We start from the raw sequence: 15,395 nt of genomic DNA on the forward strand, positions 1-15,395 counted from the left end.
ATAAACTCAAAATATGTGAGCTAGAGGGGAGGGAATGCACATGACCTTATGAAAATATTTCCATCATGCAGGCAGCTCTGAATATAATTTCAGCGCCGACACACTGGTCTCTTTCAGTCTCCATCACATCCTATTTAAAACTCCATCTAAATGAGCACGCAAAAGCTAAACGAAAATAGGGCCAAATGTGGCGGTTGTTTGGGTTAAATATTTATGAAAAAAGACAAAATGAAGTGATCTGTGGCAAATTTAACGGCTGCTTAGGATTATTTATTTCACAGGTGCATGGCGAGGAAAACACAGACGTTATGTAATCGGCTGGAAAATAACGGGTCATCCTAACAAATCCCTATCTGTCACATTGACATCACATAGCGGACAATAAACGTTTCAACCTGCATCCTGAGGCGAAGCAGAACCATGAAGGAGCTACATAAATAACTAGTCAATAACAATTAAACAACAACAGTGCAACATTAGTGGACTGAAAATGGAAACGGATATGGAGAGACAGAGAAACAAAAATGGCAATTCATCAGTCTAAATATATACAGACAAGTTCTGAAAACTTTAAAGGGACAGTTCATCCAAACATGAAAATTGTGTAATTATTTCCTCATGTCTTTCCAAACCTGTATGATTTCCTGTTTTCAGTGGAGTACAAAAGAAGAAATTTTAAATAACATACTGGTCACTCTTTTCTAGGGACTGGAAGTTTCAAGCTTCAAAAAGGACACAAAAGCACCATAAAGTATCAAAATAAAAGAAAAAAGGATAAAAAAATCCAATTCATGAACAATTCATTTCAGTCGGTTTCTCACATCAAGGAGTCATATGGCCTCAGAAGAGTTTGCACACAAGCAGTTTCGGACTATAATTATTAAACTTTTGTCATTCTGTAGCTTTAAATCCCCAGTAATCATTTACTTATGTTACAAATATTGATTTTATGATATTCAGCAACAATATCCTAATTTTCTGATAAAATTCAGTTTCTTTTCAAGGAACAAAAATGAAATGATATTAAAAAGATGATATTAAAATGATATTCATTTGGATGACACACTTAAGGTGTGTTCACACTTGTAGTTTGGTTCATTTGGTCTGGACCAAAAAGGAAAATTATACATTTGGTCCTGGTCCGCTAAGCGTTCACATTGGCATTTTTGACACCGAACCTAAAGGCATAGTGATACGTTCACAACCTGACTGGTCAGCTTGAATGACGTATATATATCGTGACGGTACTCACCGAACACCCCAAACAAAAGGTGCATTGACTTAAAGCGGCGCTGCTCCACGTTTGCCCTCTGCTCATTTTGTTTTGGTTACACCGCGTCTTCAAATCATGTCACATAGCGTTGCATTGCATCTCGTCATTCCTTCCTGTTTTTGGTTCGTTTAGAAGTATTTGGTCCGTGTTGCGTTCATATATAATTCGAAACCACACCAGAGTTCGTTTGGAAGCGGACCGAGACCCATCTTTTCAGCGGTCTCGGTCCGCTTGTTTGGTGCGCACCAGGGCTCGGATGGCAGCGTTCAGACATGCTCAAATGAACAGCACTAACAGAGCAATCGCACCAGGGTTCGTTTTAATCGAACCAAACATGCCAAGTGTGAACGCACCCTTAGTGTATATACTTGTGTGGCAAAATACAAAATACTGTATTTTTAAAAATTTTCATTATATTATATTGTATTATTATTAATATATTTCACAAATGTTACACATCAATGCATCAACATTTGAATTGAATAGTTTTGGAAGGCATTTATGATACTTGAATTGTGCTTTTTTTTGTCATTATGAAGCATTATTATACTCAAAAACTCTTCAGTTTTTTTGTCAAGAAAGTTTAGTTTTTTTTTTTTGCTCCTTTAGCTAGAGGAACTTGATGCAAATTTCTGAGTAAATTAAGCACAAACATCCCAAATTAACATAAAAACTGCTGACACAACAAAGTCCACTGAGGTTAGACTACGGCTTGCCCTGTGTCTAAAGGAATGGTACAGTAAGGTAGCCATAGCACATTAATTCCACATCCAGTAGCCCAGTCATTAAGGTAAATTTCCAGCTTCCCTCATCAGAGATAGAATTTCCACCTCTCTGACTGAGGCCCTTGATGTCTTGCACCTTGGGCACCGGGCAGAAAAGCACTCGGACTGACTTTTTTTTTTTTCTTTCACAGGGTTCACAGAATCTCCGAACGCGTGGCCTCCCAGCCAAAACCCCCAGCACGATTAATTTAGTAACGGGTTATTAAGCTCAGACATAAATTGCAGCCCAGGACATTTTAAATGGAAAAGGGGGACTGATTTATTGAGGCTCCGGAGACAAAACAGGTTTTTTATTTTCCGTTTATTCATCGGCACTCTCTGGGAGTGGTAACTCTCGAGGAATTCACGAAACGAGAGGCAGGAAAGAGGGAGCGAGAGGGAGGAGGGCAGGAGGCGACGGCAACCGTGATCAAAGATATCACTGGCCAGAGCACCACGGTGCCCTTGAGTTCTCCACACTACAGATGGGTTGGCAGAGACTTCTCAAAACCAAACATGGCGAGGAATTATACGGATTTGCTGTTTGGAGGATTGGAGGCACCTGTCTGAAATTTTCACAAAAGCACTCTTATGCTGATAAGGATATTATAAATCAAAGACTAAAAGAAAAGCCCAAGGTTATTTTGAACTCCAGATGTCTTCTGACAGCTGTCTGATGTCTCTTTCTCTTACTTCTTTGCCTTGATTACTAAATCTTGCACTGTTCTGACCCATTATCAATTGACTTCAGCGCGATACTAAATCGAGACAAATAAACAGCAAACAAATAAACAGCCTCAGGTATAAACAGATAATTCAGTAATTCTAAATTAATTTCCATTTATTTAATTAACATGTTAACACATTCAGTTATTTTTTTAAGGAACGAAAACAACATTAAAGTAGCATATAGAATCTATATGAGATTTGTATGAAACAATGTACATTTATAGTTATTAATTTATAATTTATTCATTTATATTATTTTATTTTATAGTTAAATTATATTATATATTGTTTTCTTATTATTATTATTTTATTAAATCAGTTGAAATTTATAAAAGAAAATTACTTAATATTAACATGTATATTAATAAAATGTAAATATATATAAATAATATATAAAAATATTTGTTAAAAAAGGCAAATCATTCTAAATTCTGCTCTTACATCTTACCTGGATTTGATTTACAAATAAATTTCATAATGAAAGAGTCAAAATCGATAAATGCGTTAAAAATGTCATGCATCGATATGCGAGCGAAAACTAACGCTCCATGGTATTAAAGATTTAGAGTCTGTAAATACTATAGTATGAAAACAAGAGTCTATGAACATTATCATGTCCACACATTAAGAATAATCTTTCTGTTTCAAAACAGAACAAACATCTGATAACCATCCTGATCAAATGGTCGTGAGGTTCTCCTACTGTCAGGACACGTTTGTTTCAGAACTCTATCAGATCAGAGACGGTTTTCAGTAAATAAAGAATCACTGATCCTTACTGTCTTGCTAACATGCATCGTCGGTTTTTCCCCTGGAAGATGACCTCACAGACAACCCTATGGTCTGGACACGACCGTCCACGCTATTCATGCAGACCAAGTATTCCCTAAATGGATAAACCATAATATCCTCTGGTTTCTCTGCTACCGACCTCTCTTACAAGGCCATGCCGAGCTTCAGACAAGTGCAAAATCAGAAAAATAATCTAACGGCGCGGCCATGATCTAGAACTCAAGTGGAACAATCGTAATAACAAGAACGCAACTCTACAGGGTGCATGTTTAAAATCCTGTAAGCAGTCAAAATGGAGGCAGAACGCAAGCAGGAGAAATTCAACTGATTTGAATTGCTGAAACATGGTGCTTCACAGGTACCCATGAGACCAGGATGTGCCGGTCCAGACATATGACAATTAGGTGCTCAAATTCTCCTTCGCTCCACTACCTTTGAGCTTCCTATCATTTGGAAAATCGTCTCTCACTCCATTTCTCGCTTTTGCTCACCTCTGGAGTATCCTTCTTGAACTCGCGGCTTTGGTCAATGAGTTTTTTCCTGGACTGCTCGCTTTCATCCTGTCTGTTGGCCAGGGCTGCGGCGGTGGCATCCAGTTCTTTCTGTGGACAAATAAGGGAAACGATTCAGATGAGGTTCCAGAGTAACGGTTTTGGTAAATAAATGACATGACATCAGCGAGTCGTTAAAAAAGTGAGTAAATATCAACCTTGGATTGACAGAATTTGCAATTATTTCAGTTTTTGGATTATCAGAACCGATTTGTCTTCCATGTGACCATCAGATTTGAAAGGAAAAAAGTCAAATGATAATTTTCCTGTTATTTACTCGTGCCAACTTTGTTCCAACAACCACTGAAAAGCACTGAAGGATCATTGAAAAGAACCAGCTTATCCAAATCGGACTGAATAAATCAAGTTGGATTCAAAATGTCAACTTAAGAACCAATTCATGAATGATTTCTTCAATTTTAATTGTGAATCAGAAATGAACCATTTCTTTCAATTATGAAGCACTGACAAGAACCAGTTGATTTGATTTAGTGAGTTGGATTCAAAATGTCAGCTTAAAAACAGATAAGTGAATGAATTGCTCAGTTTGATCAATGAATTGTGAATCAAATCAACTGATTCACTGCAAAGAAGCGGTTGATTAAATTTACAATTTGAGTTAAAAGTTTCAGTGAGTTGGATTCAAAATGTCACTTTAAGAATCGATTTGTGAATGAATAGATCAGTTTGAATTGAAAAACAAAACAACTGATTCACTGAAAAGAACCAGTTGATTTGATTCACAATTCGAACTAAAAGTGTCAGTAAATTGGTTCCAAAAGTCAACATAGGAACTGATTTGTGAGTGAACTGCTCAGTCTTAATTGTGAATCAAATCAACTAATTCACTGAAAAGAACCAGTTGATTTGATTCACAATTTGACTAAACGATTCAGTGAGTCAACTTAAGAACTGATTCAAAAATTAATCATTCAGTCCGAATTATGAACTTGGCACCACTGTATGAAGAGGTTAGCAACAGCTTTTTTTTGTCCACAAGCAGAGTCATCGACCTCAGACCAATCGTGTTCGCCAAAACCGAAAGCTGTAAAAACAATACAACAGAACCTTCTCGCCACACATCACGTCTATTTTGCAGGAAACACGTGTTTTATAAGGTGTGGGAATACTGCTCGGTTTGCACCTGCAGGCATACTGTGGCTATAAACCTCTTGCTCTGACTAGCCAATCAGATTCCCAGGAAAGTTGCGACAAACACACCGCGATTGGCCGCCGCATCCGTCAGTCACCCACAGCGCGCTGCAGTCCCACCCCCGGTGGGCCTCGTGAAAAGTCAGCAGTCTGCGGTCCCTGCCGTCCCACTCTTCTCCTCTCAACAGCAGGGAGCTGAGCTAAAGAATATCGTCTGACATCTGGGAGCCAGATGCTGGGAACAAATCAACTTAATTAGGCTGAAACTCTTTGCACCAGACTCCCCAAACCTCCAACACAACAACTGGGGGGCTGAGTCACCACAGTCTCACCCTAGTTTTACTCTCCTCTGTTATTATCACCTCCTCCTTCCACACAGGAAGACACATGGCTCCGCAAAACACTCCGACGGAGCGTCGTTCGGCTAGTCTGGCAAGGTAAAAGCACGAGGGCTGATCTCCAGGGACAAATCTGGTTTAAAAATTCCTTCCCTAAAGATGGGTGTGGATCACTGGTTTCTGGGTCAATGGGACATGTTTTAGATAAAAATGTCATGCTATTTAAGTGGGCTATGGTTCTGGTCCTCCTAAATGGCTTGTTATTAATACAAGCGGTGAGACCGTGACGGAAATAAACTGTGACATAATGCGTTTACTCTAACAATGCACTGACATGAGCATTATTAAGGGTAGCCTATATACATTACCTCTACGTAATCATGATATATATATATATATATATATATATATATATATACTTGTCTTAAACCATAATGCGATTTTTATGGTCGTGCAGCCAAAATTACAGAAAATATGAATCATAATACAGGAAAGGTTGCACTTTTAACTTAGGAAACCATATGTGAATGAATCATTTTAAACTGTGAACCAGATCAAAGTTTTCAAAGAAAAGAACCTGTTGATTCGATTCACAATTTCAACTAAACGACTGAGGTGGATTCAAAATGTCAACTTCAGAACTGATTGCTAAAGCCAGTGAAAATGACAAGAAATATGAATCATAATACACCAAAAAATTGCACATTCAACTTAGGAACCCATCTGTGAATAAATCATTCTGAACTGTGAACAGGATCAAGGGCTCATTGAAAAGAATCTGTTGATTTGATTCATAATTTAAACTAAACGACTGAGTTGGATTCAAAATGTCAACTTCAGAACTGATTTGTGAATGCAATCATGATATATATTCTTGTCTTACACTATAATGTGATTTTTTTTAGGTTGTGAAGCCAGAACTTCAGCAAGTATGAATCATAATACAGCAAAGGCTGCGCTTTCGTGGCTTAAGAAGGTACTTCATTGAAGTATCAACTTCATCTCCGATGTTTCTCCTAAAGGTCCTTGGGAAAAAGGTTTGTTAAAATACTACAATGTGATTTTTAAGGTTGAGCATCCACAATTGCAGTGAATATGAATCATAATATATAATAAAGTTTAGCAGTCTCAGATGTTTTTCAAATTCCTTGCGGAAAAGGTCTACGACAACTGTTGACACACAGAAACAGTATAAGGCTGTAAAATTAATGTGCATATAATAGAGCAGATTATTTGGTTTCTGAAGAATCATATACATTTTTTAATTTATACAGAGATCTTTTGAGCACAGTTTGAGACTGTCTCGCTTGAAACTCACAAGTTTCCTAGGGTCTTTTCTTCTCAGAGACTTAATAAAAACTCTCCATTTAATCTTGCTGCTGTCAAAGAGAAAGGTTTGAGATATTAAAGAGCATGATTTTTCTTTCTATTGGTATCAATAGTGCTAATGCCCCCTGGGGTATTCCATCCAACCCCCCTGGTGTAGTTCAAGGAAGCCCTGTAGCCCTCCAAAGAGAGTCGTTTATATAAAGTACCAAATTGTTCCCCATAATAGCTTTATAATTTTCCTAATGGAAGAATTCTGCTGGCTCAGGCGGCGGTGCTTGTCTTAGTTAATTTGTTCGGTAGTAAACGCTGATGGAACAGATTACAGGGCTCCCCAGAGAGCCAGGCCCTGCCAGATACTATCAGCTGCATATGCAGCAGGGAAACGTCAGTGAGGCCTCTCTCTCTCTCTCTCTCTCTCTCTCTCTCTCTCTCTCTCTCCCTCCCTCCCTCTCTCTCTCTCTCTCCGTATAGCTGCTGTTTTCCTATCTTTCTCACAGGCCATTACATTTCCTCCCCCCCCCTCTCTCTCTCTGTATAACTGCCAGTGTCGCTGTGCCACAGAGCACCTGAGCACTGGAGAGGGTCAACAGCTCAGAGGCAGTCAGGAACAGATAAAAACAAAGCAAGACTCTACACAGGTGAGAGGGGACGGCAGACACACTTCTGCCGTGGGTGCTGTACTGTAACTAAAAATGGCGGATATAATTCTGAACAATTGGGTTTATAATTCTGTTAGCAGGAAAAGCTGGTTAAGTGAACTAAAATAAAAATTATAATACTAATTGTAGATCACATTCCTGGTCATATTTGCCAGTATTTATTATTCCGTAGTTAATAACCATCAAACTATAATAACTTGCTCAGTCTCTAAATAAATTTTTTAGTTTGGATGACATCACCAAGACCTCTTTTTTTTAACCCTATTCTTCCAAACTGGTTCCACTCTGGACACTATTCTTGATTAAGTGCATTCGCAATGGACAGAACAAAGTCTGGTCCTATTTTTTTCTTATTGTTTCTTAGTGTTGCAGGATATACGAAAATAAAATCAATAACGAGATATGGCTTAGATCGATCACAATTATTAAATCATGCATGCTGTGATTTAATTAAATAATTATAACCACTGCAGGTTTCAGAGTGAAGCGCTGCACTGTTTATTTACCGTTAACCAAGCCCCTCTAAGATGCTAAAACACTTTATCATGAGCTGCTTGAGTGTAAATAAACACAGTGCTGTGCTTCACTCTAAAACCTGCAGTGCATATAAATATCAAAATAAAAGTTTGATGGCTTAGCATTTGAAAATGAAGAAATTAGGATGGAATTATTAACACTAATTTTACAGATGCACTATTTTTTTTTTTTATTAAATATTCTATTTTTATTATACACTACAATTGTACTACTACAAACAGTTCTTATTTAAATATTTGTATTAAATTAAATTGAATACAAATTCAATTTTATTAAAAATAATTATATTAAATGGGGCAAAAACTGTGGAAATATTGACTTTGAAAAGTGAAAAGACTTTATGATTGCTGATAGAGGTTTGAGTTGGTTCTTGTAAAGAGTAAACCCAAGTGTGAACACCCAAATCTATCAAGTTTTTCCCTAAATTTTCAGCCCTAAAAGGATGGTTCACACGCAAAAATGTCTTCAGAGTGAAAGTGATTTTTCAACTTTTTTTCATTATTATATTGCACAATATATATAATGTAAACTGTGTTAGTTTTTCCCCAATATCATGCCCAATATCATTGCACTACTGATGTTGCAAATGCATGTCAGAGCATGCACACTAACAAACAGATAACATCAACAGTTTTAAACTCTTTAAAGTCAACACAAAAGTCGCACCGAGACGACCTCTTCACTGTCCTTTAAAAATTTTTTTAAAAAACCAAAAATAAAACAACAACAAAAAAAAGTTTGTCCAGTGTACTTGAGTAAGCTGAACAGATTTTACAGTTTGAGGTTTTGTATAGCTTGGCCTTTAATCATTTGGTCTAAAAAAAGGTGACCTGATTTCTGAAGGGTATGACTTTATACTTAAGTGAAAAAAACAATAAAGGCAAGAACGTGTATGTGTGCGTTTTGAAAGGCACCAACGGCTGCCATTAGGCACAGATAGAGCTAATCTATTTTTACGCCAGCATAGCCATTAAGCCCTTTATCAAAGTCTTTGCTATTGCTGCTACCATTTATAACAAACCTGCTTTGTGTGAGCAACTAATCTCAATGCAGACCCGCCGCTTTGAGCTCTGACTCTGTGTATGCTGCAGTTGGGTCTGTTAAACACCTACGCCAAAGATTTGGCAGCAGAAGTGTGAACTTAACCTTGTCACGTCACGAAAAGAGATCCCTCGACATTGTGTTCAAGTTTGCGACCTCTAAAGCCTGAATAATGCATTTGACCCCTTAACGGATGCTTTGGAGTTAGCCAGAGTAAAAGGACGGGTGCAGTGCCACGGATGTGTGACTTTACCAACAAAATGAAGAAGCATATTAACATTGTTTTCACATAAATGGGTCAATGTGCCCTCACACCTGAAGTGCCTGTCCTGTGAGCAACAATTTAATTGCTCCTCAGAGAGTGAGAACCAAAGAACAGTGAGCAGAGGGAAACTTGACCCTATGAAATCAACATTAAAGTTTTGTTAATATAAGTAACATTTAACAAATAATATCTATGTAAATATATACAATCTTTTCCCTCCAAGAAAACGGATGAAAAATATTAATGACTCAACCTGTACTATAGATTTTCGTCCAATCAAAAGCTCTCCAGAATGAAATGTCCCTCCCCCTCAAACCACCTGCAACTGACTAGCCAAGTAACAAAATATGGCTCATAGCTGTGATGTATCTGAATTCTATTGGATATTTAAAACAAAATATGATAAACCCCACCCAAACCCACTATTTCAACTGGAAACAAAAAAGAAACCTTTCTCACTACACAAGAGTTTGGTTTTAGTAGAGTAGCTAAGCTAAGCTAACTAAAAGTGGCAATACTACTAACTTTAAAAAGTCTTAGAAGTGCGAAAGCTTCATTCGCACACCTGCAATGATTCACTGATCAAATAAACAATTCAAATCATCAAAACAATGATTCAGTGATTCATATTAAAGGAGTCAAATCATTACCACATGGCATAATGTTTTTGTTAAATATCTCTGCAGAAAAGATGTATGAAATATGAAGCTGAATATTATGCAAACTTAACTTAAACATAACCTAGATCTTAAAAAAAAATAAATAATAAGTATTAAAAAAAGATTTCTTAGGCTAAGAAATGTGATGTGACAACTTTTGAACAGACAGAATTATAAAACATAATTGCCTCTGCATTTACCTTCATGATGAATAAATGCATTAACAAAATGCTAACAGGTTTTTATGTAATAAGAAAAAAAAATCAAATAAAGTTGATTTAACTGTTTGACACAATTCGCACCCTGGATAAACGAACATTTTCACCAAACCACAAGCATTACGACACAATCTGATCTGTTCAGTTCCTTCCTTGTTCTGCGTCTTGAATTACACACACTGTCTGAAAAAGTTCAACAATGACCTAATCGCACTGCACGAACAATGCATCTGTGTCAGTAGTCTATGATACACTAAATCTTCCTGTCTCCTTTAGCTTAGATGGCTTAATTGCAAATCAAGGATTTGGCGCACCGTCAAGATCCACTATCACACAGCAACAATCAGACAAAGGCGCGCGAGTAATATCATTGCGGGAGGTTGCGAACTTGCGATAGCGCAGAAACTTCACACTGTGGCATGCGGTACCCAATCAGTCTGTCAAGACCACCACGTTCACAGAGCTTTATAATGTGAGAGCCCACTGTTGCAACCCCTGGGAACACGCACAAGTGCACGCACGATGTGCTCGCATACGCACAATCTGTGAATAACAAGGGACCGTGGGGTTGAGTCTCATTAGATATGGACAAACTACAGACCAGACTTCATTTCCATCCAATTAAGAGACACTCAAAGCATTATGGGGGCTTGCTGATTATGATGCAGTACATTTGGGTCGTCTCAGTGCAACAATGTCCCAGTTGTTGACAGAAGAACACTCCCTTTCATATCAGCTGGGGAGGGCATGAGTTTTTTGAGGCGGTTTAACAGACTGTACACGCATTATTAATTCCAATTTATTTTGTAGGCTTGACATCAGGAGCGAGCGACTGCTTAAAGGGATAGTTCACCCAAAAATGAAAATTCTGTCATTAATTACTCACCCTCATGTATTTCCAAACCAGTAAGACCTTCGTTCATCTTCGGAACACAATTTAAGAATACTTTTTGTGCGCAAAAGAAAAAAAATAACGACTTTATTCAATGATTCGTCTTCTCTGCGTCACCCTAGCGCATTTTGGAGAGTATCCACTGAACGCAAACAGCGTATGTTGTTCTGTGTCAGCTGCGCCACGCAGATACGTTTTCTACATTGTTTGTGCTTTGATTTGAACGAAAACAACATATCCGTGTGGTGCAGCTGACACAAGAACATACGCTGACAACATACAAGAACAACATACGCTGTTTGCATTCAGTGGATACTCTCCAAAATGGCACTAGGGTGATGCGGAGGAGACGAATTTAATGACAGAATTTTCATTTTTGGGTGAACTAACCCTTTAAAAATGCTTCCTAGACAGCCTGATTATATCTGTCAGGCCTGATTCGTGTCAACATTCGAGCGATCGTGCACTTGTTAACATGGGAACGTCTCTACATGTTTAAACTGAAATAGTTTGAAGGCTTCTCAGAGTCACACAACTGGGATTACGATTGACACGCTATATTCTCATTAGGATAGTATCTTTTTAAGAAACTCCGTTCTCACAGATCAGCGTTATCTCGTGTCAGAGCGGACCGGTCGGTCCACAGGGCTGGCGATATCAGTCGCTCCTACGGCTGTAATGAATCCAGGACCGGTTCACCATCTCACACGCCATGTTTGCTATCAACAGAGCTCTCAAGGGCTTACAGCGCAGTTCATTAAAGCGGAGGAACAAGAACAAGCCCAGAGGTTATTCTCGCTTTCTTTCTCCTCTCATTTCTTTCATTCGTTCTTTCTTTAAACCACCATCGTTCCGCCTTTGATTTATTATGCAACAAGATCAGCAATTTACTTCAGAAGCTTTCAGTCAGCACTGGAAGAATCGCGATCTGAGGGGGTCTGAGAGCACAAGTTAGTACTGCTTGTTTCAGTCGCACAGTACGCACCTTTAAAACGAAAATCATCGATTTGTTATCGAGATAAAAGCAGCATGCCTTTACCTCAGAAACGTTTAGGCTTCCCCAAGCCAATACATACATCTCTGCCTCCTCCACCACTGATAACAGCATTCCTCAAATACTGTATGGGTTTTAGAGAAACTAATTAAAGCAATTATATCTCCAGTTGGGAGTGGAGGCAACATCTGGGGAGTGGATCTCTGGTTGGGAGGGACGTGAACTGTTTCTCAAACAGTTTGACCGTCCCAAGACTGGATGACAAAAGATGCGTAGAGATCATCTTGTCTTTCTGGATAGCAGCCGAGTTAATATTACAGCCTTGAGTCAAGAAAAAACAATTACTGGCTCCACAAAAGTACACGTCAGACTCAGTATTGCATGAAATGGCTATGAAACTTAATGAACAAGTTTATCTAGAATTTTCCTTTTGCTTAGTTAAAATTACACACACACACAGCATACATAACTAATCAATTATCATGACTGACAGAGAAAAGCAAAAAATAAATAAAATTTTACATTGGTACTTTTATTAGCATGTTACTTCTTTAAATAATAATAACTAATAAGAGTCAAAAAGTTAACCAGAGCTAACTACTGATGGCTTATATTTGCAGTGTGTGACAGTGAAAGGCCTTTGGGAAAAGCTTCAGCTTGATAAAATTCCACAGAATATGAAATTATGCGCAGCGAGCAAAGCACCATGGGAAACATACCTGCCCTTGTAGAACATTTTTGTTGATTAGAATATAACTGAATTGAGTGTAATCAAAGAAATTCTACAATTATATCTGGCTCATTGGAGAAACCCAAGAGAAACAGACTGTGCCACAGGAATGGAATGTACCTACTTATGGCCACCTATTTCAGTCCTGGATGGAAATGGTCATATAAGGTGGAGCCCTAGTCTCATGGTCACTGCTTAAAATAAATAAGTATATGTAATATGGAATGTATTGATTACCTTTGGTGCATGAGAGTTCGAGACTGGACTTCCTTTCTCTTTGGAGTGTTACAAGCTCTTGGTGCATAAAGAAGATCTGTAAAGTTGCAAAGACTAAAGTCTCAAATCCAAAGAGATATTCTTTATAAAAGTTAAGAGTCAGCCAGAGAGAAAATCTTTTCACTGCATTTGACTTAATCACCTTTGTAGTAACTTTAATAAGAATATATATTTATTTTACACAATGAGGAATATGCAGTGTTTTTATACATTTGATTACTTTATACAATGTATGTACTGTAGCATTTCTTATTTGTTCTACTGTAGTTTTTTGTACTATTGCTTGTAATTAGTTTCTTATTCTTTTTTAATCACTGACAATTTACTTATCTTCAGTGAGCGTGAGTTTTTTTCAGGCTAGTATTATTTTTTGTAATATTGACATGAATTATGACATTTCTATGGTATCAAAAATTGTGACATCTTACAGACTTTATTTAAAGCAAAAATAACTATATTGTGATATATATCGCTATTGTGAAATAAAATTACTTATATCGTGATATAAGACTTTGGTCATTTCGCCCAACTCTATGATATAATATAACTTATTACTCTTCTTAGCGTTTTATCGAAGAAAATTATATAGCGATAATTATCGCTATCGTTTTATCGCCCAGCCCTAGTAGGTACATTAAATTCCTGTAGCACACTCTGTTTCTCATAGATTACACTCAATTCAGTTCTATTCTAATCAATAAAAATATTCTACACCCTCAGCGTAAACACACATGGCTTGTCCCGAGCAAGCGAGGTTTGCAAAACGAGCACAAGTGCTGCATTATTTTTCAAGAATTTCATGACAGAGTCTGGCTTCTAACTACCACAAACTCTTCTGCATATTTGCATTTTAATACAAGGTTTGTTTATCCTGGAATCTCTGCTGTAAACTGAATTAATTAGATGTTCAGAATCATAACTGGAAATTAGCATAACGGGGCAGAGAAGAAAGAAGGGGGTGTTTGTTCTTCACGAGACAACAAGCGGTTAATTGTTGAGGGCTGGGGGCGTAGACGGTGACCTGAACTAGATATTACAGTGTAGTTTGACTGATTCAGAGAAGCCAATCTGCATTGTTCTGATTCGTTGTTCTCATTCACTTGCATACACAATAATAACGTGTGTCTGCAAGATGACATGACAAAACTAGAACAACTCCCATTATAATCTAAGCTGTCTATACTGCAATTTGTCAGTGAAACGGTCTACACTGCAAGCATGTGACTCAGAATCAATGACACAGTCTACATTGTAAAGGCACAACTTTGAATTAAAGGGGTCATATGATGCGATTTCAATTTTTCCTTTCTCTTTGGAGTGTTACAAGCTCTTGGTGCATAAAGAAGATCTGTAAAGTTGCAAAGACTAAAGTCTCAAATCCAAAGAGATATTCTTTATAAAAGTTAAGAGTCAGCCACACCTACCTAAAACGGCTCGTTCTAACACGCCCACACATTTCTACCTCACTATGTGGGAAGATTTGCATAACACCTGTCTACACTGCAGCTGCGTACACTGCAAGAATTTGACTTTGAATCAACTAAACGCAGGGCTCTATGAAATCTGTTGTTTTTTCCCCAAAATTATTCCCAAATCAAGTTTTTTTCCTATTTTAATTTTTCAGGATTCCATTTTTTTTTTCCATTTTAGTTTATAAATATAATATAAACTTATAATACAATTTCAGTAATCAAAAAGCATGTCTAATTAATTAAAATTTTACTTTTACAACAATTTATGAAAAGTGTAACAAAAAATACATTTTTAGGTTCCTGTGATTTTTTTTCTGGTAATCAAATGAAGGCATAAAACAATCATTTAATTTATAATCAAATGAAATTAAATTTATTTTGGCAAACAAAGTGCTGCACAACAGAGGTTTACTGTGGAAGAAAATGGATTATTCCTTAAAAAGGATTCAAGTTTTAATAATATCTTTATTATTATTATTATATTCATTATAGGCCTGGGCGATAAAACGGAATTGATATTTATCGACGGTACACCTTCTTCGATAACGATAGAAAAAAAATGTTCGATATAGTGCACGATATAGGCACGTGCTATGAGTGACGCAGACAGCACACACAAACACGAACACATGCTGAAATGAGTGCTGTGCCTGCCTGTGATGAGGAGATTGTGAATAAAGAATGAATATTAGTCGAATTTAAAATAAACATTTGCATTTGAATG

General features: G+C 37.3%; 1 protein-coding gene across 2 annotated transcripts in view; it reads right to left on the reverse strand.

The window, feature by feature from the left end:
- LOC107728840 (homeobox protein cut-like 1) overlaps window positions 1-15,395 on the reverse strand; it is a 153,033-nt gene that overhangs the window by 109,642 nt on the left and 27,996 nt on the right. For both annotated transcript variants that reach the window (XM_016539116.1, XM_016539117.1), the window contains one exon: window positions 4,050-4,160. In XM_016539116.1, the coding sequence (XP_016394602.1) occupies window positions 4,050-4,160 (111 nt within the window). The remainder of the gene's footprint in view (window positions 1-4,049; window positions 4,161-15,395) is intronic.

Source organism: Sinocyclocheilus rhinocerous, unplaced genomic scaffold (assembly GCF_001515625.1).
Source record: "Sinocyclocheilus rhinocerous isolate Xijiao unplaced genomic scaffold, SAMN03320098_v1.1 scaffold397, whole genome shotgun sequence".
Lineage (NCBI taxonomy): Eukaryota > Metazoa > Chordata > Actinopteri > Cypriniformes > Cyprinidae > Sinocyclocheilus > Sinocyclocheilus rhinocerous.